The 26,092-nt window shown below is 37.1% G+C and overlaps 1 protein-coding gene across 1 annotated transcript in view; it reads left to right on the forward strand.

Moving 5' to 3' along the window:
* SUCLG2 (succinate-CoA ligase GDP-forming subunit beta) overlaps positions 1-26,092 on the forward strand; it is a 338,383-nt gene that overhangs the window by 183,343 nt on the left and 128,948 nt on the right. Inside the window, exons 8-9 of the mRNA XM_043976600.1 lie at positions 2,999-3,160; positions 10,677-10,819. Of these exons, the coding sequence (XP_043832535.1) occupies positions 2,999-3,160; positions 10,677-10,819 (305 nt within the window). The remainder of the gene's footprint in view (positions 1-2,998; positions 3,161-10,676; positions 10,820-26,092) is intronic.

Below are 26,092 nucleotides of genomic sequence, written 5' to 3' on the forward strand. Positions count from 1 at the left end.
TGTTATGCTTTCTTGAACTGAGTGGGAAAGGACTAGAAATTATTTTATCTAGTGACTCACATTAACCTATAGCCAATATCTTCCCATTTTTAGACTCTTCATGTCTTTGTCTGTTGGTTTATTTCTTGATTGTCTCTCTGTCTCTCATCTCGCTGTCTCTGTCTCTGTCTGTCTGTCTCTCTCAATAATGTTCTTGCAGTCCTACTTGGTAACTCCCACAGAAGAGCCCATTTTGAAAATCTGATCCTGCAAGCACTGGGTGTTGGGTCTCAATATGGAAATTTGCATTTCACTTATTCATCACGAGCTATTTTAAGCAGCTGCTAATGACAATATCCTTGAAGGGCAAAGACCAGTCTGAACTTTGTTGATTTACTGGTTTATTGATTATGACCAAAATTCTTTGATTGGAAACTCATCAGTCAGGAAGTCAACTTGATAGTATTTGCATATTTACTCTGAACATGTGGATTTCAGCTATCTGAGTAACAGAGGGCTAAATTTACTATTAAGTTCATTAAAACATATTATATAACTAGAACGAAGTTTCTCTTCTATTGATTATTAGACCAGTGATTAAGTACTGGGAAAATATTAATGTAACAAGGAGAAAGCTGGAAAATGCCTTTGGTGATGGCAAGAGTCCACAATTAAGATTATCAAATTTTAGAAGGTGATTACTACTTTACTTTCAAGATATATTCACAAATTGCGTGGGCTAGTAAGTTGGCCATTTAATGGTAGTGCTTACAGACTTAAACCATCATTTACTGCTAGGAAATATTTCCCCTTGTCAATCACTGCTACATTCAGTCATTTGTGATTTCTTTTATGTGAAATTTACGTACATATATGTACACCTATGAATATACGTATATACACACACTTGCCATTCATACAAAATAACTGAATGGATTCATTCTTCAAAGGCTTATGTGACCTTGAATATGTGTGATGTGTAAATCACATAACAGAGTCAGTGATCACAGGACTACAGATTTAGAGATATAGGGGATCTTAAAGATCTGAGGTTTAGAAATGAAGTGCTAGAACATACCCTGCCCCCTTCCTACCTTTCCAGTCTCCTTACACTTTACATTCCTCCATGAACTCTGGCTTCCAGTGACACTGACCTTCTTGCTGTTTATCAGACAGGACAATCCATCTCCTGACTTGGGCATTTCATTGGCAGTTCCCTATGATGAGAATACTGTCTGTCCTTGTCTCTGCCTCCTGATTTCCCTGGTTTTTGTCAAGTATCTGCTAAAATACCACCTTCTGCAAAAAGCTTTTCCCAGTACTCTTTAATCTTAGCGCCTTCCCTATGCAATTAGCTCTAATTTATCCTGTCTTTATCTAGTTTGTACAAAATTGTTAGCCTCTGGTTTCCCCCATTAAGCCTTGAACTCCCTGAGAGTAGGGGTTGGGTTTATTGTTTCTTTTGCCTACATATAGAGACACACAGAAAATCCTTTATTATTTACATATTATATATGAAATAAAGGCATATCTTACTTATATGTTGATGTATATTATATACTTTTATTATATACAGCTTATGTGTGTGTATGTGTTCCCAGTACTCAGCCCAGGCTGTCTTATAATAGGAACTGAATAAAAACTTGTTGACTTGATGTGATTCCTGAAGCCAGATATTCTAATCCAATCCAGCTCCTTCATTTTATTTATGTGTTTATTTGTTTGTTTCTTTCTTTTGTGGGGCAATGAGGGTTAAGTGACTTGCCCAGGGTCACACAGCTAGTAAATGTCAAGTGTCTGAGGCCAAATTTGAACTCAGGTCCTCCTGAATCCAGGGCCTGTGCTTTATCCACTGCACCACCTATCTGCCCCCCCACCCCCACCCCGCTCCTTCATTTTAAAGATAAAAGAATCTCTGGCATAGAAAGGTAAAGAGACTTGGCCAAGACCATGCAGCAAGGTCGGTTGCAATGCCAAGAATTGAGCATGGGTCCTTGGACTTTATATGCCATAGTTTTTCCACTGTGTTAATCACCAGCATATTTTAGTCCAAGTTGTATATTCTTTCTTGTCTTGTAGGAAAAAATCATTTGGTTCGGGAGAGGAGGATTCTTTTCTAGTTTCTCATTTAAAAAAAGGCTTGAATGACATTGATCAATGATTAAAAAATAAATCTGTGCCTCATATAAACAGGCATTACATCTCCTGCCTATGTGCCCTTGCCTGGAATTCTTTCCTCTCTGTACTGCATCCTGTGTCACACCTCTCTCTAATTCTTGGAATCTGTAGCATCTGTTAATGCACAGATCAGAGGCCATATCGCCCTCCATGACTTTGCTCATCCCCACCAACTAGTAGTCCTCAGCAATTATTAGTTCTTGCTCCCTCTTAAAATTACTTTGTATCACTTTACAGATATTTTCTGTTTACTTATGTATGTAAATGTATCTCTCCAGTAGATTTTAAACTCTTTGAGGGCAGGGGATAATGTGTTTTTTTTCTCTTTGTAGTTCTAGCACTTACTACAGTACCTGACAAACTGTAGGCACTTAATACATATTGAACAAATCAAAAAGAAAAGATAAAAGTGGTTGTGACTGTTACATGTAGTAAGGCCAAAGTTTAACTTTCAAAAGAAATCAGAATAAAGTGGCAACCCTTGAAAGCTATCTCTTTTAGTAACTATTGAAGATACTCATTACTTTCTCATTGACTTATGATGTTTTATTTTCAAAAATATGAATTATTAACACGTATTTTTACCTAAATACACATAGCCCCTACAAATAGATAGTTTTTCAAAATAGCCAAATCTAAAAGGCCATGAGAGCTAAACTTGTCTTTATCTGCACATTACTTATACCTCTCTAGAGCAAAATGGAGGAAGACTATTCTCCTTTCCTTCCTGTTTCAGGATCTAGAGTTAGAGATCTAGCTATACCTGTTCACTAAAAACACCTAATTTAAACCTCCTTAATAAATATTCGTTATTCACTTTCTCCTTTTTATTTTCTTGCAGTTATATGTTTTGATGCCAAGATAAACTTTGATGACAATGCAGAATTTAGACAAAAAGATATATTTGCCATGGATGACAAATCAGAAAATGAACCCATTGAAAATGAAGCTGCCAAATATGACCTGAAGTACATTGGCCTGGATGGAAACATTGCCTGCTTTGGTAAGAATGCAAGGATCACAACCAAGCATATGATATGGCGAGATGGTTTGCAGTTGCTTTGGTTGTCTTTATTGTGTGAAATGCATCTCAAAACTTAGCAAACAGATGAAGTTTTATAAATAATGATAGTAATGATACAGGTGAGAGCACATAATCACCAGAATATAACATCAATCCATAAACATTTTAAAACAACATTTTACTAGGTGTTACCATATTAAACATTCATAGAGACCTAGTGGAAAAATAAAAAACAACTAGGGGCAGCTAGGTGGCACAGTGGATAGAGCATGGGCCTTGGAGTCAGGAGTACCTGAGTTCAAATCTGGCCTCAGACACTTAACACTTACTAGGACCCTGGGCAAGTCACTTAACCCCAATTGCCTCACTAAAAACAAAACAAAACAAAACAAACAAACAAACAAAAAAACAATTAAAATTAAAACCATGTGAGAACATAATGGTTACCATAACATCCCTGATGTCCCATCCAATATAGAGTTGACTCAGTGGTATTTTTAATTAAACTACCTAAAATGAATTTTGTTGTTCAATAATTTTCATTCATGTCTAATTCTTTGTGACCCCATTTGGGGTTTTCCTGGAAAAATATACTAGAGGCAAGCAGGGTTAAGTGACTCGTCCAGGGTCACACAGCTGGTAAGTGTCTAAGGCCAGATTTGAACTCAGGAAGATGAGTCTTTCTCAATCCAGATCCAGTACTCTATTTACTGTATCACCTAGCTGTCTAAGATGAATTTACATGCCATTATTTTTACCCAATTATAAAAAAACCTGTCATTTTATTTACCTATGCAAAAGATGACAGAACATTAAACAGAAAAATATACAATAGTGCCCAGCCCCAGGATCAATTAACTGGATGTGATGAATGAAACAACAAAAAGCAGTAATAACTATTTAAACAGTTTTCAAAGCACTTCATGTATTTTATCTCATTTGATCCTCACAACAATCCTTTGAGGAAAGTGTCTGGATATTATTATCTATATTTTACATGGGAGGAAACTGAGGCTGAGAGAAGTGCCTTGCTCAGGGATCACAGAACTAGGAAGTATCCAAGCCAGGATTTGAAATGAGTTGATTGACTCTCTGTAGCCACTACCACATGCTCTTTTTTTGTTTTGTTTTGTTTTGTTTTTGTTTTGTTTGTTTGGGGGTTTTTGGTTTTTTTTTGCAGGCCAATGACGGTTAAGTGACTTGTCCAGGATCACAAATCTAATAAATATCGAGTGTCTGAGGTCAGATTTGAACTCAGGTCCTCCTGAATCCAGGGCCAGTGCTTTATCCACTGTGCCACCTAGCTGCCCCCACCACATGCTCTCAACAAAAATCCTGAGATGTAATCTAGAGTTTTCTCTGAAACATTCAGTATAATTGAAAATAATTTACTGGCTTAAAGTTCCACTCATTATAATCTTATTTTAATGTCCAAAAATTCAACATGTTTTCTCTCACAAGCCAGAGTTGTTAAGACACAGCTGCTCTGGGACATAGGTTTACAATGGAATTATTTTCTCAATGGAATTAAGAGGGAGGGGCATACAGTTTAAACATTACCCAAAACTTCTTTAGTTTCAGTGATAACAGAATAATAACATGTTTAATCTGCTATTCCATTTTATTAACAGAAAAAATTTGATTTCATCATTTTGATCTGAATTTCTGAAAATGGCTTATTCAGCTAAGATAAGAACGGCTATGTGGAGACAGATTCATTTTTGTAACTATTCATTGCTTATATTGCTGAATTTATACTGTAGCTACTTAGTTGCAAAAGGCTGTAGATTCTGGTAGCACCCATTCATTGCATTAGTTCTGAGGTCTTAATCTTAATGGAATTAACATTTAAAAGATTTGTAGCTCATTAAACCAAAAATATCATTATATCCAGAACCTCTGAGACCTCATTCTCATAGCTCACTGCTCCCCACAATAGAAAATGACATAGACTTACATGTGATACAGAAGGCCTTACCCTTTGCAAGGGACAATAGCTTTGATGTAGCAGATTCCTTGTATCTTTGTCAGGATGCTAAACCAATGTACTCATGATCTTTTAGCATTTAGAAGAATCAAAGAAATATGGACATATTTAAAATAAATTCAAGAAAGGTCGCTTAGAGAGGCTGCAGCGATTTCCTTAAGTTGAGTGAATTTGAAGCCTCAAAGTGCTGAAGTTAACATAGTTCTTACTCTTATGTAAGATACTTGGAAAAACTCACATGTTTAGCTATGCAAGAGTTAATTAAATTAGTCTCAGTTCAGAGGCTTCTGTGAGGCATGAAGGGTCAAGAAGAAGGATACTTTGAGAGGCTCTCTTGTGTGAAAGAGCATTTTTAATTTCAACTATAAGAAAAACATAATCACATAGGACTGAGCCTGCAAGGTCAAGAGAAGGGGAATTCATGGATAAAACTTCCCTGAGAGTCAGTGTGGCAGAATAGTGATAAACTTGGAAGTCAAGTAAAACCTGTGTTTGAATATAACCTCAGCCACTCCATAGTTATGTGACCTTGGAGAAGTAATTTTTAACTCATCTCAACCTCAGTTTCATCTTCTGTAAAATGGGGAGATCGACAAGGTTGTTGAAAAAAGTGCTCTGAAAGCTTTAAGGGGCTACAAAAATATAAGTTTTTATTATGTTTCCCAAACAAGTAAAAATCTAGAAATTTATAGCTCTTTAGTTTGGTTCTTCTGTTATATTTTTAAGTGACGCAATTGGGGTTAAGTGACTTGCTCAGGGTCACACAGCTAGTAAGTGTTAAGTGTCTGAGGCCGGATTTGAACTCAGGTACTCCTGAATCCAGGGCCAGTGCTCTATCCATTGCGCCATCTAGCTGCCCCTCTTCTGTTATTTTTTTTAAATTAGTTTTCATGATTTTCTTTTGGTTTTGCATCATCATCATTTTAATAGATTCCCCATCAGTCTTCCAGTAAACCATCTCTTGTAACAAAGAAAACCGTATATTTAAAAAGTGAAGGGGAAAAACAGTTCAATAACCAACCACATATCAACCAAGTGAGATGCAGAAGTTTTTTCTTTTGTTTAGAATTTTATTTTCCAAATTACATGTAAAAGCAAGTTTTGACAACAATTTTTTTAAACTTTGTGTTCCAACTCTTCCTCCCTCCCTTCCCACCCCCCACCCCAAGAACTCAAGCAATTCAATGTAAGTTATACATGAGTAGTCATGGAAAACATTTCTACATTAGCTAGGTTGAGAGAAAATAGATAAAAACAAGACTTCAGGGGTAGCTAGGTGGAGCAGTGGATAGAACACCAGCCCTGGAGTCAGGAGGACCTGAGTTCAAATTTGACCTCAGACACTTGACACTTACTAGCTGTGTGACCCTGGACAAATCACTTAACCCCAGTTGTCTCACCAAAAAAAAGCAAACCAACCAAACAAACAAAAAACCCAGTACTTCAGATTAAGGAGTTGTCCAAAAAAAACCATGTGTTTCAGTCTGTTTTCAGATACCATCAGTTCTTTCTCTGTAAATGTATTGCAATTTTCATAAGTCCTTCTGAGTTATATTGGATCATTGCCTTGCTGAAAATAACCATGTGCTTCCAAGCAGATCATCTTACACTATTGCTGTTATATTGTGTACAGTACATTTCTCTCTGCCTTAGTTCATGTGGGTCTTTCCAGGTTTTTCTGATAGCATCCTGTTCATCATAACTTTTATATAGTATCATAAACTTTATAAAGAATTTTCTTTACACTAGCCCAGCAGAGTAGGTACCATACATTTTGCCATTGTAGTCTGTCGTCATAACTATTTCCCTCCATCCTATTCCCTTCCAATGATATTTACTCTATTTTCTATCTTATTTTGCCCTATTCCTCCTCAAAAGTGTTTTGCTACTGACTGCCCTCTTCCTGACTCTACCCTCCCTTCATTCACTCTTCTCTCCTTATCCTCTTCCCCTTCTACTTTTCTGTAGGGATAAATAGATGACTCCTACCTATTGGGTGTGTATGTTATTCCCTCCTTGAGCCCACTCTGATGGGGTTAATGTCTTTGAGCTAATTCTGTTTTCTTAGATTTTTCTTCCTCCCTCCCTCCTCAACTCTCCCTATGAAATCAAGGAATTCAATATATGTGATACATGTGCTGTTATGCAGAACATCTTCACCTTCCTTGAAAGTGTTTTGCGGGGCAGCTAGGTGACACAGTGGATAGAGCACCGGCCCTGGATTCAGGAGGACAGGAGTTCATATCCAGCCTCAGACAGTTAACACTTACTAGCTGTGTGACTCTGGGCAAGTCACTTAACCCCCATTGCCTCACCAAAAAAAAAAAGAAAGAAAGAAAGAAAGAAAGAAAGAAAGAAAGAAAGAAAGAAAGAAAGAAAGAAAGAAAGAAAGAAAGAAAGAAAGAAAGAAAGAAAGAAAAAAAAGTGTTTTGCTTTTTACAGCTCTATCCCCAAACTTCCCTTCCTTCCTTCCCCTCTTCTCCCACCCCCCCATCTCCCTCCCCACCCACTTTTCCGATTCTGATGATAGTAAGGTAGACTCAGTACTCTATTCCTTCCCTCTCTTCCCTTCCCCATCATAAGATTTTTTCTTTTTTCCTTCATGTGAGCAACCTCTCCCCATTCTATCTCTCCCCTTCCCCCTCCCCCAGTCTATTCTTTCTACCCCTCAACCCTATTTTAAAGATGTCATCATGGGTTAGCTACATGGCACAGTGGACAAAGCACCAGCCCTGGACACAGGAGGCCCTGAGTCCAAATCCTGTCCCAGACATAAGACACCCCACCCTGTTTGCCCCACAAAGAACAAGGCTAAACAAAACAAAAAAAAAATAAATGTTTTATAGATATCATCCCTTCATATTCATTTCAGACCTTTGTCCTCTGTGTATTCCTTACTGAGAAAGTTCTTATGAGTTGGAAGTTTTATCTTCTCATGTAAGAATGTAAACAGTTTAAGCTCTTAATGTCCCTCATGGTTTCTTTTTCCTGTTTACCTTTTTATTTTTTTTTTAGTGAGGCAATTGGGGTTAAGTGACTTGCCCAGGGTCACACAGCTAGTAAGTGTTAAGTGTCTGAGGCCGGATTTGAACTCAGGTACTCCTGACTCCAGGGCTGATGCTTTATCCACTGCGCCACCTAGCTGCCCTCATTTTTACCTTTTTATGATTCTCCAGGGTCTGTATTCGAAAGTCAAATTTTCTATTCAGTTCAGGTCTTTTCATCACAAATGCCTGAAAGTCCTCTTTTTCATTGAAATCCCATTTTTTCCTCTAAAAGATTTATACAGAGTTTTGCTGGGTATATGATTCTTGACTGTATTCCCAGTTCCTTTGCCCTCTGCAATATCACATTCTATGTTCTCCAGTGCTTTAATGTAGATGCTGCTAGATCTTGTTTTATCCTTATTGGAACTCCACAGTATTTCAATTCCTTTTTTCTTACTGCTTGCAATATTTTCTCCTTAAGCTGGGAGCTCTGGAATTTGGCTATAATATTCCTGGAGGTTTTCCTTTTGGGATCTCTTTCAAGAGGTGATTGGTGGATTCTTTCAATTTCTATTTTAGCTACTGCTTCTAGAATATCAGGGCAATTTTCCCTTACAATTTCTTGGAAGATGATGTCTAGGCTCTTATTTTGGTCCTGGTTTTCAGGTAGTCCAATGATTTTCAAATGATCTCTCCTGGATTTATTTTCCAAGTCAGCTATTTTTCCAAGGAGATATTTCACATTGCCTTCTATTTTTTTCCATTCAATTGGGTTTGCTTTACTGCGTCTTGATTTCTCATAAGGTCACTAGCTTCCATTTGTTTAATTCTAATTCTTAGGCAATTATTTTCTTTAGACAGTTTTTGTATCTCCTTTTCCATTTGACTTTTCAAGCTATTCACCTTTTTCTCATGACTTTCCTGTTTTGCTCTCATTTCTCTTTCCATTCTTTCCTCCCTCTCTCTAAATCTTCCTTTTATCTCTCCTACTTTCTCTTCAAAGTCCCTTTTGAGAGCTTCCATGGCCTGAGACCAGTTCATATTTTTCTTGGAAGCTTTGGATGTAGGGGTCCTGAGGTTGTTATCTTCTTCTGAGGGTGCACCTTGATCTTCCTTGTCACTGAAGAAACTTTCTGTAGTTCTAAACTTTCTTTGCTTGCTATCTTGCCATCTTTTACTTGACTTTTAACTCCCCACTGGGGGGTCCTGCTTCTAGGCTATACTACTGTCCCCAGCTTCAGAGGGTCCCAGGTGTTTTGGTTTGAGGGAGGGCAGATTTTTCTCTCACCTGGCCTGTTCTTTGGTCCAAAGATAACCCCAAGCCTACTTACTAAACAACCAACCAAAAAGTGGTGTAGTTATTAGCTTCGACAAGCCTGTGCCTCTCCCCCACCAGGGCCTCCTGCTGCTCAGGATTTCTTCCTGGTTCCCTGCTGTGAAGGAACAACCGTATTCTGCCCTAGGTCCTGCTGGCACCCCTGCACTTTCTTACCTGGCCAGCCGTTCAGCCCTCTCACCTGACCGTAAGCTCAGTTCCAGACGATACTGGTGCTACAGCTGATTCTGAGGCTCAGGGATTAAGTTCTTCTGGTGTGGCATGCCTGGGGTCTCTGTCAGGGTGATCACAGGGTAGAACTTTAGCATTAGCTCAGCACAGCCCCCTTTAATCTGTCTATGACTGGAAAATAATCTCAGCCCATATTTTTGTGGGTTTTTCTGCTCCAGGCATTCTTTTATTGCTTTTTTTAGGGTAATTGTATTAGGATCTCTGTGCATTTCTATGGCTTCCACAGTTGAGCATATAGGAAACCTTGAATGGAATATTGGGTTATTTAATTTGCCAAGTGTATTTTGTTTCATTTTGTTTTAATTTTGGGTGTTTAATTTGGTATATGATGACAGTGTTGGGGAGATAATTGCAAAGAGCCAGGAGCTGTGTTGTCTGAGTCTGCCATTTTGGCTCCTGACTCGACATGCAGAATTTTATAGTGAATACCAGCAAGTACTTAAAAAGTTCTGGATTTAAATTCTGCCCCAAACACTTACTAGTAGTAGGTTGTTGGGAATGGCACTTGACCCTAATGGGACTGAGTTTCTGTACTTGTAAAATGAGATACAAAATGATTTCAAAGGGCTCTTGTTGCCCTAAATCTAAAATCCTATGGTATGAAATCTTATGTAGCATGACCAATTCCATACCCTCCAGCCTCCACCTTTGTCAAAAATGGAATGGCATATATATTTTTGCATCTCTTCTTTGGAGCACACTTGGTCCTTATGATTATAATTCCATCAAAGACAATTTTTCCTTAGCTTCATTTGAGGAGTATTCATCTAATTGTGAGTGATTATTTCAACTACTAAAAAAGAGAGGTGTGAAGGCCATGTTTTTGTTGCTGTTGTCATTAACTGTGATTTTTGTCTCCTCTCCTCAAATTTTATGTGTATTGGGTTTTTTCCCCAATTTTTCAAGTATTTTTGCTATGTGTAAAACACTATGACCCTTTAATTCACTTTACAGTCAATGGTGCTGGACTTGCCATGGCAACCTGTGACATCATCTCTCTTAATGGTGGGAAGCCAGCCAACTTCCTTGATCTTGGAGGTGGAGTAAAGGAGACCCAAGTTTATCAAGCATTTAAACTGCTCACTGCTGATCCTAAGGTAACTAATTTATCTTATGAAACAAAAGATCTAACATTATGACATTGCCCTGATTGCCCTGAGCATGGAGAATGAATTAGCCATTTTTAGGTTATCTTTTGTTCTTGCTGTTGTGGATGAGGTTCTGTGCTGAAACCAGCAGTTGAGGTTTTACCAATTATTGGGCTAACCTGACCATTCTATAGATGCTGTGGTGATTTCAGCATCATATACACAACCGAAAATGTGATCGGTTTTGCTTATTCCTGATCAGAAGCTGGACAACTGTCCCAAGATTCCATGGAATGGAGAAATCTTGGTATTTGAGGAAATAAATGCAACAGCTATTGTCGTTAACCATGGGTGTGAAAGGCAATGATATCCAATTATCCTATAGAAATTGATCCTATACTAAATTCACTTGAAGAACTGTTTTGATGGAGATTTAAAGGTGAGTCTTGTCTAGATTGCTGTCTGAAAGCCAAGATGCTGAGGTATCATCATTAGATGGTACATGATTGTATAGTATGCAGAAGATTTATTTAATAATTTGTATTTTAAAGAAATGTTGAATGTTTCTGGCAGTAGAGTAGAGTAGAAAGAATTATGGCTCACAAATCACTGGACTTGTGTTCAAATCGTGGCTCTTTCATTTATTATCTATGTGAGGGTGATGTCTTGACTTGCAACTAAATTAGATTTAAGTGAGAATGAGCTGTGCAAAGTCATCAGCTTCTCTCCTCCAGAATCATTAGAATCCAGTGGCAATACATGAACAAGGTGACTAGAGATGGTCCCCTGATCTCTTATAGTTCCATGAAAAGAACCCTGGTTTTGTAGTCAGTTTACTTGGGGTCATATTCTACCCAATTATGTACTGATTGTATAATAAAGAACAAGTCTTTTAGCTTCACAAAGCCTCTGTTTCCTCATCTGTAAAAGGAGAGTGTAAGTCTAGAAGGACCTTGAGGTTCTGCTCTCAAGCTATGGCTTTATGATCCATACAATTTAATACTTGTTATACTGTCTTATATGTTGATTCTCTGTCAGTTTGTATCCATACACCAATATTCTTTCTTCAGTTAGATTGTAATCTTCCAGTAGGCAAATACCATATTTTATACTACTTGATTACTTTCTATGGCTTCCACAGTTGAGCATATAGGAAACCTTGAATGGAATATTGGGTTATTTAATTTGCCAAGTGTATTTTGTTCCATTTTGTTTTAATTTTGGGTGTTTAATTTGGTATATGATGACAGTGTTGGGGAGATAATTGCAAAGAGCCAGGAGCTGTGTTGTCTGAGTGATCATTCATCCTGTATCCTAGTTTGAGGAGCAGTGATCCAATATGACAGAACATTTCTACAGCCCATCATCATGAGCGAGAGAGGATGCTTGCCTTTAGTTTTGTTCTTTTGGTGATTGACAGAATTACTGTCATCAAGACCTTGACTCATTACTAATATTTTAATTTCTAGCTTGGGGAAAATACACATGAAAGAATCCTAGATACATAGAAAAGCATTCTTATTTTAATACCATGATCTCCTTTTAAAGGGTTTATTGGCAGCAAACTGTTTTAGCTAACAAAGCTCTGGAAATCATGCTCTCTAAGTAGTAATTCTTCTTTCAGTATATCTTTGGGTCACCTGCATTCTTGCTAACATTCCTTTTTTTTCTTATTTATTGAATAAATGGCCATGTTTTTTCTGATACTGATCTTCCATCCCCTAAGGTTTTACTGGAATAGTAAAGTAATTGCAATCCACAGCCACTCAGCCACAAGGAAAGTCTCTGGAAATAATTGTGCTGTTTGCCTAAGCACCCTGTCTGTCCTCACAAGTGAAATAGCAAAATTATCAGTAGTTTCCTAATCATTTATTAATTCTCTTCTCCCAGCTTCCTATTCCCTTCCAAGGGAAGGACATTTTTATCTCAGAAATTCCCAGACCAATTAGAGATTGTAAATATCATGGACACAACATGCAATCTCTTTAGGGTGCCTTCACCATCAAGAGCCCAGAGGACAGATGATTGTAATAAAACCCTGAACTTTTAACTATGCTGAAATACAGTTTTAGAATAATGGAGAGCTGCTGAGAGATTAAATCTAGGAGGACAATGATCAGATTTACTTTAAAATAGCCTTTCTTTATAACATGGGCTGAATTTAAATTTTGTGAGAAATGTAAAAAAGAACACAGGGGAACCATTTGCATTTGTAAAATCCTCCTGGAAAATGTAAACACAACTTAAGCCTATTGGACCTATTTGAAGCATTTGCTTGGAATCCTATATGAAAATGAGGAAGGGAACCATGATGGGTGTGTAGCATGGGCTTCCTCATTTTAACTTTGCACTAGAAGCAAATGAATACCAGGTGCCTGAAGTGGTCCATTTCCAGTGATATTTAAATTTCAAATCAGGTTAAAAAGCAGGGAAATGCAAGAGTAGTCTCCATTCCAGCATTGTTTGCAAAATACAAGGTAGAAAACAGTATAGATTATTTCTCCTGCTTCTGCGAGTATAGCAGCAATTATTTTTAAAGAAAACAACTACCAAATACCCAGCACTAAAATTCCCTAGAGTCCCAAAATAATTATTTCAAAGTTATTGATTGATCTTATTACATATAAGAATCAGTCTGGGGTATGCATTGAACATCAAAATGATATTTTTTTAAGAGTTGCCACTTGTTCAACTCAAATCATATCTGTCAATACTAACAGCTGTTGACTTGACATATGTACAGATAATTCTATTGATTGACTGAAATATACTGTATCATTAGAGTAGAATGTTATATATTTATGTCAATTACATGAAACTGCTGCAGCTCATGTCAAGCACAACATTCAAGCTTACAATGTTCTTTCATTTCACCCTCTATGTAAGTGTGCATTGTTATATGGTGACTAGAATAAGCATATGTTTCTGTTTCTCATGCTTGGTATTCTAGGTTTTGATATTTCTCAAGCCCTATAATCTCTCAGTTTTTTGCTTTCAAGATAGCTGAAATACTACATTGATTTCAATGGATGCTGTTATTAAATATTATACAATTCACATTTTGTTCTTGGTATGAAAGTAATCAAATGTATCCTTGTTAGTTACAGAATATACCTAATAACAACTTTATCATTTTGCCTTGAGGGAATCTAAATATTACTTCCACATTTCAGAAATTCATGATTTCATTGCTGTGGCTACACACCTTATGGATATACAATTCACAAATGCTTCTAGAGTTTGTAAAAAAGCCTTATGCTTTTATATTGTTCATCTCTGAAAATGCCTCTTCTCCATGCCCCTTTACCTACCCCTGCAACTGAGCCCTTTAAGGAAACTTTCTAGTCTTCAGAAGTTTCTATGGCTAAAGGAATACTAAATAGTAATTTTCTTATGATTACTCTAAGAATAATGGCTTTACATAATGTGGCATAAAATACGTGCTTACTTATATACCACCAGTGACCTCTGATCATATTGATATCTTGAATATATTTAAAAGGAAAATATAGGTTAGTATTATTACACTTTGGTTTTTGCTTCACTGATTCTCAAAACTTTGATCCATATCTCTCTGGTTTAAAAGTGTATAGGATAGGGGCAGCTAGGTGGTATAGTGGATAGAGCACCGGCCCTGGAGTCAGGAGGACCTGAGTTTAAATCCGGCCTCAGACACTTGACAATAGCTGAGTGACCCTAGACAAGTTACTTAACCCCAATTGTCTCACCAAAAAAAAAATATTAAAAAGTGTATAGGATATCAGGAGCAAGCATGTCAAATAGTTTTTGCTATATGTAAAATATTTTTTGTACAGGACTATAAAAAAAGAAAGATAGGAGCTTTTGACTTTGGTTGGGATGATGGACCACACTTAGGTATATTCACAAAAATGACAAGACAATTAGTCCTTGTAGGCCAAAGATTCTGCAGATCTGTTGTTTAAAAATGTGCTTGCTGGGGCAGCTAGGTGGAACAGTGGATAAAGGATGGGTCCTGGATTCAGGAGGACCTGAGTTCAAATCCAGCCTCAGACACTTGACACTTACTAGCTGTGTGACCCTGGGCAAATCACTTAACCCTCATTGCCCTGCAAAAAAAAAAAAAAGTGCTTGCTGGAGTGACACCTAGTTGATTTGGGAATGTGGTTCACCATAAGTAGACTTACTAAACAATAAATAGCATAACAATAAGTATAACCTCAGATTTTTAAGGCATTTTAAGATCCAAGGAAAAACACTTTTGTATTAATGCCAAAACCAATGGGCACTGATTTGAATAGGGAATAAACTCTAGCCAGTTTGTAAATTAATATTTATTAAGTCAGGCACTGTGCTTAGCTAGGGGAATACATAAAAAGGCAAAAGAATTCCTGACCTCAATGAGCTTACAATCTAATGGCATAGACAATAAATAAATGAATATGTACAATGAAACTATTTATAGTCTGGAAAGTGTGCATAGAAGGGAAGTTCATGGAATCGTGGAATTTTTGGAGTTGAAAGTAAAGTCAGTGTGGTATATGATGGTGATGGAATATTATTGGGCAATAAGAAATGACAAGCAGGTTAACTTCAGAAAGGTCTGGAAAGACATGTATGAAATAATGTAATGTGAAGTAAGCAGAACCAAGAGAACATTGTACACAAAGATAGCAATATTGTTTGATGAAGAACTGTGAATGACTTGACTATTCACAGCAATACAATGATCCAAGACAATCTCAAAGGATTACTGATGAAACATACTATCCATCTCTAAAGAAAGAACTGATGTTGATGAAACAGATGGAAGCATGCTATTTTTTCACTTTCTTTCATTTTTTTCTTTTAATCAAGTTTTCTTGTACAAAATGACAAATTTGGTAATGTTTTACATAATCATACATATATAACCCATATATTACTGTTTGCCTCCTGAGGGAAGGAGTGGGGAGGGACAGAAAGAGGGTTAAAAATTGGAGCTCAAAACAATAAATAAAAATGTTTATTAAAAAAAGAAATAAAATGAAGTCAGAACTTGAAGGGATATTGGATCTCATCTAATTCACTCCTGCTTGTTTGCAAATACAAATGCTGAACATTGTCTAGTTCAAATTCTCTCCATTTATAAGATTGAGGTCCAAAGGGGCCATGATAATGTCACACACCTAGCTACTGACAGCAGGCATGAGAAGAAAGTCTTCTGGCTGCTATATCAGTATTTTTCAAAAATCACTAGACATCAGTTCTCAATCTATTTTTCCCAAAATTTCTTTTCTTAGATATGACATTATATCTTTGATGGGAAAAGCAACAGATGTGTGAAAGAATAGTTATTTTAGACAATTTAATTTATACCAATGTTGGTGCAAGGACCAATTTGGAAAGGTTGACACATAATTTCTAAGGATTGTAGAATCACAAATTTAAATCTTGAAACCACCTTAGATATCATCTAAAGCAACCCTCTCATTTTAGAGATGAAGAAGCTGAGACCTAGAAAAGTAGAATGACTGAACTGTCATTACAAAGCTGGTAAGGGGGCAGAGCCAAGATTAGAAATTAGGTCTTCTAACTTCAGATCCAAGTGTACTTTCTGTTGTATCACAAGGCACCCCCAAATGGTTTCCGTACTCCACTCCTTCTGCCACCTTGAAATGGGTCTCAGAAGCCCTCTAACAGGTTTGAGGTATGCTTGCCTCCTCGTTGATTCAAATACATAAGAGCAGCAACAAGAGCAATACCATTTGTTAGTGATGATGATGATGATGATGATGATGATGATGATGATGATTGATGATGATGATGATGATTGATGATGATTGATGATGATGATGATGAAGATGAAGCTTTAAGGGTGGTTTTTTTTTTTTGGTTGGCTGGTTTGGGTTTTTTTTGGGGGAAAATGAAGGTTAAGTGACTTACCCAGGATCGCACAGCTAGTAAGTGTCAAGTGTCTGAGGTCGGATTTGAACTCAGGTCCTCCTGAATCCAGGGCCAGTGATTTATCCACTGTTCCACCTAGCTGTCCCTAAGGTTTTCAAAGGAACTTAGAAATATTATCTCATGAACCCCTCTCTGATATTTCCCTTTTACCATATTAAAGTAATATCTTATGAATTCATAGTGAGCAAGAGCAATTGGTATATATAGTCTCATTTTGTTTTGATTGTGGCTTTCTAGTAATCAGATAATGTTTAGAGATAGCAGTATTATTAAGAAAACTATAGAAAAGAAAAATAGCTTGAGTTAGAAAGAATCTCAGAGAGATCATTTACATGAGTTTTTGAAACAGAGAATGACAAGGCTTTTAGATTTGGGTAATACACTTGGGAAACTATTGGAGGATGGAGGGAAATGAAACCTAACATATCATATTTTTAGTATCAGGGTTATGCAAATGCCTTAAGCCTTAACAAATACATATGGGATTAATTCATTCTAAGTGCCTCACATATTTTTAATTATTCTCTACTTAGAGTTTTATAATATTCTGTTTCTAGCTTATATACACTTATTTCAGCAGAACCCAAAGAGTTCATTAGTTTGACACATACCTTGCATATTTCCTCTTATCTACAAGTAGCTATTTGCATTCTGGAGTAATAAACCTCTTGCAGGGATTTATTTTCAAACATAAATCCCAACATTTTATGGAATGTGAGCTTTATTTTGGCAATGACTTGAGTACATTCCTATTTGAACACAGCCATATTAGGAAACAAATTCTGCTTTCATCCAGACTTATAAAGATTAGAAGTTCATGTAACTATTTCATAATGGTGGTAGTCAGTTTGGTTTTGCACCTTCTTTGAATAATAATTGTTTTGTTCACATACATTTATAACTAAAGTCATTCAGTTTCTATCACCAGCAATGAATAACCCCTGGTTGTTAACATGACTACTTTGCATAAGCTATAAAGCATCAAACCATCTTGCCAAGAGTTTCTCATCACATAGACTTTAGTTTGACTTTTGCCAGTATTGGGAATTCCTGCCTTTTTCTTTTGTTTTCTTTCCTGATTTCTCCTTTCTTAAAAGGCTTAGAGTGGTTTGTTTTCTCCATGAATGAGCACTCTAACCACTATCACATTTTATCCACCCATAGTACTCAGTAATAGGTAAGCTTAATACTACTTATTCTTTCCTTACTTTGTACATGATTTATATGACTGATTTCTACCACCTTTGCAATGAAACACATTTAGCCAATTTTTAAGCTACTTACTGACACTCTCAGGAGCAAACCAGAAATGCGCGCACACACACACACACACACACACACACACACACACACACATGCATGTAGGTGTGTATGAATAAAACCATTCTTTATGATACTCTAAAAAAACCCAATTTTAATATACATTATTTTGTTTCATGGTGAGTGACTAAAAAATCTAACGTATTTCTAGATATCTCAGTAAAGTTAGTAATTGGTCCCAGTGTGCTCTATAATTGATTATGAATCTCTTACAGATAATCAATCTTCTACACTTAGAAAAGAAATAAAGTATTAATGAAATTATAAGATCATATAAGTAGAAGATAAAATATAATTAGAACTGTTAGTCCAGGTTTTTTATTTTTCTGCTAATAATAAGACTCCATAGAGAAGCTTATTATATTAATACCTAATTCATATAACATTTTACACAGAGAAGAGTATTCTTTGAGTAATTATATTCTTATTTCAAGTTTTTATGGTTAGCTATTTAGAGGAATTTTTTTTAATGAGATGATAAATAATGATCACCTAAGATATCTCTGGCCCTCAAATTTGGGGTTTTTTTCCCCTTACAGCACAAATGTATTAAACCACATCATCAACAACATTTATTTACATTATAAGTAATTTCGGTTTAATCTCTGGGAAACTTCTGGATTGTATGAATAGATGTGGGTTTATTTATCACTGAATTATTATTTTCCTCAGATAGACTGTAAGCTCTTATTTTTGTCCCATTATCTAGCGTGGGGATTTGTTAATAGCACGTAGTTAATAAATGCTTGTTTGAATGAGTTATTCATGTGGAGACATTTTGGAAACATGAGGGAGTTCATAGAATCACAGGATTTCAGAGTTGGATGGGATCTCAGTGGGTCAATAGTGCGATCTGTAGCTCCCCAAAGTATCTCTGCTACAATATAAATGATAAGGGGTCCTCCAGATTCTGCTTAGAAAAGCTCCAAGGAAGGTGAATCCCTTACCAGCAAAGGCGGCCCATTCAACTTTTGGATAGCTCTAACTACTGAGCAGGGTTCTCCTCCTTATACCCACTTATATTTCCACTTATACCAACCCGACATTTGCCTCACTTCACTTCTACACCCACTGTTACTACTTTTTCAACCAAGTAGAACAAATCTAAGGAACAGCTGGGTGGTGCAGTAGTTAGAGTGCTGGGCCTGGAGTCAGGAAGATTCTTCTTCCTGATTTTAAATATGGCCTCAGACACTTCCCAGCTATGAGACCCTGGGCAAGTCACTAAATCCTGTTTGCCTCAATTTCCTCACCTGTCAAATGAGCTGGAAAAGGAAATAGCAAACAACTCCAGTATCTATGACAAGAAAACCTCAAATATATAACCCTGACCAAGTCACTTAACCCTGATTGTCTCAGTTTCCTCATCTGTCAAATGAGCTAGAGAAGGAAATGGCAAATCACTCCTGTTTCTTTGCCAGAAAAACCCCACATGGGGTTACAAACAGGTAGACATGATGAAAAAACTACTAAAAGAAGAAATCTAATTCTTCTTTCTCATGATAGCCTATCAAATACTTGAAGATATATACTCAAATGAAATAGAACTATACTCACATTGATTTGCCTTAAGATTTGTCCAAGTGATAATTACTTTAAGGAATATGCTATATCAAATCACAGAGGACAGAATTTGTTTCTTAATACAGCTGTGTTCCAATGAGAATATACTCAAGTCACTACCCAAATAAGGCTCACATTCCCTAAAATGCTGGGATTTATGCAATAGAATTCCCATAAACAAGCTTAGCTATGGGTGTCACAGTGTGTTCATGATCATCATTCTTTGCTTGGGATCTGTTACAGCTCATGAATGGTCACTCAGTGGCAAAATGGCAAAGACCGTGTTCCCTTGCCCAAAGAGCTTCCCTGATATGCCTTGCCAATTCCCTCCCCAGCTTGGCCATAGATCTCCTCAGCACTCAGTAAGTGGTGATTGTGTCACTGACAGCCCCATTCATTGTCTTCCTCAACTTCTACTTTCTGGTGCTTTTTTCAGTTTCTGTTCCAGCCATCATCCTCAGCTCCTTACAGGCACTTACTGCATTGCCAGCCCTTTTTGCTGTCTTTGGCAATTCTCCCATTGTTTTGTGACTGGTAGCTGAGCAGGCTGGAGTGAAGCTCACGGTTTTGTACAAAATTGATGCTAAGATGTAATATGTCCAGAGGAGGCATCGGAATGGTGAAAGGTTTCCATGTCATTGAATTTTACAGATTGGTTGAAGGAATAAGGGCTAGCTAGATAGAAGAAGAGAAGACTTGGGTGGGGTGGAAAAGGTTAACCATCTTCAATTTTTAAAGGTCTTAAATTTGTCATGTTTGTTCCCAGAGAATTATAACAATTATTATCTTATTTGATTCTCACCATAACCCTGAGAGTATTATTCTCATTTTACAGGTAAGGAAGCTGAGACGGACAGAAGTTAAGGGACTTGCCCAATATCACACAGCTAATAAGTGTTTGAGGTTGGATTTGAACTCAGGGCTTCCTGATGTCCTGAGACACAACAGGAACTCGGGGCTTCCTAACTCCCAGGTATACGCTCTAGCTATACCACCTCATTGCCTAGATATAATGAATGGAGGTTGCGGAGATGTATATTTTCTCTTGAAGTAAAGAAATACTGCCCCCCCCCCAGTGAAAACTATAGAATAATTTAACAGGCTGCTTCTAGAGCAAGCATCCTTTACCTTTTCTGCGTCATGGACTCCTTTGGCAGTCTAGTAAAGTCTATAGGCCTCTTGAAAAGATTGTCAGTGAGGAAAAGAAAATTGATAGGATGATAAGAGAAACCAATCATAGTGAGACAAAGTTATTCTGATCTTAATAACGATAAAAACAAAGAAGTTCACATTCCCCATGTGAAGGACTTCTGTTGTAGTTTTTATAGGGCTCACTCAATGACAGTTTTCAGCACCAAGGCCAGATGACCACTTTAGAGGAATGTTGCAGAGAGGTTTCTTGTCTGAGTGTCCTTCTGACTCTGAGATCCTGTGGTCTTGTGTTCTATCTATTAGCTGAATATAATGATTTTGCTGTTCAGTTGTTTCAGTCATGTCTGGCTCTTTAAGAGCGCATTTGGGTTTTTCTCAGCGAAGATCCTTGAGTGGTTTACTATTTCCATTTCCAGCTCATTCAAAAGATGAGGAAACTGAGGCAAATGGAATTAAGCAACTTGTCCAGGGTCACAGAGCTACTAAGTGTCTAAGGCCAGATTTGATTTCCTGTCTTCCTGACTTGAAGCCTGGGACTTTATCTACTGCACCACATAGCTGCTACTGCATATTATGACACTGCTATAATAATTTTTCAGTAGCCAAAGGGAAACTTTATTACCAAGCTCCATTATAGAATAACAGTAAGAGAACTGTAATGGCGGGGGGGGGGGGGGGGAGGGCAGCTAGGTAGTGCAGTGGATAAAGCACCGGCCCTGGATTCAGGAGGACCTGAGTTCAAATCTGGGCTCAAACACTTGACACTTACTAGCTGTGTGACCCTGGGCAAGTAACTTAACCCTCATTGCCTCAGGAAAAAAAAAGAGAGAGAGAGAGAGAATTGTAATGGTTGCTCATCCCCACAGATGCAAATATCCCAATCTGATTTGGAGTAGCCCACCAAAGAACCAGACTCTGGCTGATGAGTAAATTGCTTGACCCTGCTCTATGTATTCCTTTCCCAATAAACAATACTTGGGAGTAACGTGGGAGATGCCCACTGCACACTCTTTGTCACTTGCTTCCCCTATTCTTCCAGGACAGGGTGGTCCACTAGAGAAAGAGATGAGAATTTTCAGGGACCTATAGAGTGGCTACAGATTGGCCATCTGACATTTGGGCCAACTGTCAGCATGGAAGGCACCATATTATATGTATCGCCAACTATCCACTTTCCATGTGAGATATTCCAGGTCTCTAAGGCAGAGGAATGGGACAGTTAAGGGAGTAGAATAGTTGGCATTCTCATAATTGCTAGCATATTCTCATTCCTCTCTAAAGGCCTCATTTAAGGCTAAATTTGTTCACTCCCTAAATGCAGATCACATTCATAAATCAGTTTGTATGGAACTAAGTACCCACTGTAACCCTGTTTCACCCAATTACATATTATTTGTAGACTAAGATAACTTTTGGGCAGGGGCAAATCGGTCACATTAATTTAAGATCATTCCCTTAATTTCCTGGTGTATGTTTTACAACCCCGATTAAACAGGACACTTCTCAGAGGCAGGATAAGTCTTTTCTTTTTTTCTTTTTTTTTTTTTTTGGCAGCCTCTTATCTATCCCTTATTCCCTTGAGAAACCAGTAGTTACTTTATGAACTCCATTGACCAACAAAGGCCAAAATGAAAGCATGGTAGAATTTAGGTTAATGCTTTACCAAGCGACTCTTTGATCAGCTTTCCTGATAATAACCTAAAAGATTTTGCAGGGTCAATGTGAAAAATCAACATAGAGCAGCAATGGGTTGAGATAACAAAGGATATATGGGCTGGTACCTTTTTCTGAAGTATACAATGCACTATAGACATTTAGTGAATATCATTCTTTTTATTGGCCCACAGTAATTTTTTATTTAATTTTTCAAGAAAAACATGATTTCCTCATAATTATCTGTTTCCTTTTGTCATATTCTAAATGGATCTATTACAGGCACAACTGAATGATATGTTTGGTTATATATAAATACATCTCTTTTTTTTCTATGTCTAATCCTGTGTTACAGTCAGTGTAAGTATTATTACTCCAAATTTTCAGATGAGAAAACTGAAAATAAGAGACTGATTTTCACAAGGTCATACAACTAATCTCAAGTCACATTGTGCCCCTCTCATTAAAAAAAAAATCACACCTTTAAAATTGATTTAAATTAATCATTAACTTTATCTGTTTTGAAGGGCAGATTTTTAAAAAATCTCTAACTGATTTGGATTTCAGTTCACTGTATTAAAGTATTTCTTCATCGAGACATCTGAGATCAGTTTATTGGATAGTAATAGCAAGTGTTGATGTTGAGTTTTTTGTTGGTTTTTTGCTGAGCCTGTTATTTCAAAAGCATAGGGAGCTCCTAGGGAAGGACTTCCTTCATCATTACAAAATAATAGTGATCACCTTGCCCTTTCAGCTTTGCAAATCTCTTTCTTGCCAGGTCTGTGAAGTTGGTATAGTCATGTGCCACAGAGTGGTTGAGAGAACTGACCACTGTCACATAAGGAATAAATGTTGGAAAATATGACTTGTCATCTTGGCTCCCCACTCAAGATTCAATTTTAGTCCTAGTAGCTTTAGAATGAAGAAATCCCGTCTTTCAAAGACGCCATTTGGTGGCTGTTGTTTCTATTACAGTTATGTTTCTCAGGCTTGTCTGTGTTCTCACTTACGCTTTACCTCCAATGGTTTTAAAATGAAATCTTACAGCAACAGCAAGCTTCTCCAGTCATTTCAACAAGTATTCACCTTTTCCCTCTGTGAAAACCTTTTAAAAAAATAACAAGAAAGGGGTGGTCATTCTTCTGAACTTAAGTCCATGCAGACTGGTGTTCAACTATTGCCACTGACCAATCTTACCTTGCTCTATGTGACCTTGGAGGGACATTTTCTCAGTTTCATGTTTCTCATATTTAAAATATGGATTATGAAAACTGTATTACCTCCTCTGCAAGGTTATTGTGAGCCTTCAAAGATATAATTGATATCAAATCCTTTACAAAATTTAAAGTACTATGTGAATATGAGTAATTTTGCTTGTCCCTATGTTAGTAATAATATTAATAATTATCATAATTAATGAAACTGATAAAAATAATTCCTAAAATGAAGCACTTTAAAATAAATGATTTAAAATTTCACCCACTAAACTGTGATTAGCACGGTGCCTGGCAGAGAGTAGGTCTTTAATAAATGCTTATTGATTAGTTGTGATTGATTAAAGGCCCATCACTTCTTTGGCCATCTCAGGTGTGTGGAAATTTCAGTTTAGTTTAATTTTTTTTCTCCCAAGGTAAAATATTCTGCTGGAGAAACACCATGATGTAGTTGATAGAGAGCCAAGAAAATCTGTGTTGGTCAACTTTGTACATATATTAATTGTATAACCCTTAGCAGGTCACTTATTATTCACTGCTCTAGGAAACTCTGACTATACTTTGTAAAGAAATTCCCAGTTTGCAGTGGTGGGCTTTCCCCTCCTGGAAGTCTCCTAAATTGCTGAAGTCAGAGATGTACTTTCTATTTTCAAAAAAAAAGTATGCTTTACTTTGAGCAATAGAAAGTTTAGATGCATTTTTAAAAATTGAATCTTATTTTCAATCAACTAACCTGATTGTTTGAAAGAATTATGAGCCCTACCAAAAAAAAAAAAAAAAGAATTATAAGATGATTGTGGGGGTGGGGGGAGTGTTGTTTAGAATTTTCTTATATTTGATTTGTTTCAATTGGGGTTAACCCTACAGTTAAGCACCCTCTCATATGAATTGCAACAAGGGCACAATAAAAAAAGCATTTTTGAAAAGGAAGATTTAATAACATAAATGAACAGTCAAATCTGAAGCAAGCTTGCTATCTCCTGAGTGTATTGCTTGCACATTTAATGCCTTGACTGAATACTAATAAGAGTCTGTTTTAATTATCCTAGGATTAACACTGAATTGTTGTTCATTAATATTTGATAGAGTAATTGTGAAAGAACTGGATTCTGAAGCACTTTAGAATTCTAGAGGTGACCTCTGGCATTGTCATGACAACTGGCTGGGTCTCTTCTAGGCATCACAGCTGAAGGGACTTCTGGAGCCAATGGTTGGCTGGTGGGAGGAAACTGAACTCTGAATTTTCCCTGCTGTTTCTTGCCAGCTGTCTTAAATATGCATTCTTCTAAACCCCCTTGTAAGAATCTATCAATTGTCCTATGTAATCTTACCATCCTGCCCTCTTACCAAAATTGACTTGTGTAAAGGGTAGTAAGATAACCAGGCTAGTCCGACTTTCTAAAAATGAAAGCTGACTCCATCTCTATCCTTCATCCTGTTACTGTAACTGTTAGCAGGGAATCCTTTTCTCTTATCTTGTTTGCTGATGTCTTTTATCTCTTCCATATTTTCCTGGACATTTCCCACAAATTTTCCTCTAATTCTTCCTCTTTTTCCTTTACTATTCATGCTTATCGACACCCTCACACATTTCCCCCCATGAATCTCTTATTTCTTTCGGCTTCTATTTTGGTGCTTAGGGAGTATGGTAATTGCTTCACAACTTTTTTTTTTCTTCTTTCCTGAGGACCTTGCTGCCCAGGGATCTTAACACTGCCCCATATTTCTGGAGTCTTTAAAGGTTTGTAAAATGTTTTACGAATACCATCTCACTTTGTTCTCACAACTCTAGCAAGTAGTGTTATTATTGTGTCCATTTTAGAGATGAGGAAAGTGTGGCAGGTAGAGTCAGCTAATCATGGTCTGATTGATGCTGGATTTGAACTCAGGTTTTCCTGAATCCTGCTCCCAAACTGGATCCTCTGAGTTGCCTTGGTGCTTTTCTATTCATGTAGTCGCTGGTCTATTATCTGCTTCAGGAACATTTTAATGCTGATTCTTTTCACCTAGAATTCTTTTGTGGTTGCTTTTGTACAATTTTCAGATTATTTGCTCTTTCCATAGTTAGCATTTCCTAAGAAGGGTACAATCCTTAGAAGTAACAGTGCAGTGAATAGAATGCAGGAATTGGGAAATCTGGGGTCAATTCCTGGCTTTCTCCTTCACTTGTGGGATGTTGGCCAAGTCTCTTAATCTTATTGGGCATTAGCTTCATCATATATCAAATAAACTAATGGTTAAATGCCATGAACCATTAGTTCATGGAGAAGTCAGGGAGTTGTTGTTCTGTCATTTTAGTCATGTCGGACTTTCTGTGACCCCATTTGGTTTTTTTGGGTTTTTTTTGGTTTTTTTGCAAAGATACTTGACTGATTTACCATTTTCTTCTCCAACTCATTTGACAGATGAAGAAACTGAGGCAAACAGGGTTAGGTGACTTGCCCAGGGTCAAACA

The sequence above is a fragment of the Dromiciops gliroides genome, chromosome 1 (genome assembly GCF_019393635.1).
Source record: "Dromiciops gliroides isolate mDroGli1 chromosome 1, mDroGli1.pri, whole genome shotgun sequence".
Classification (NCBI taxonomy): Eukaryota; Metazoa; Chordata; class Mammalia; order Microbiotheria; family Microbiotheriidae; genus Dromiciops; species Dromiciops gliroides.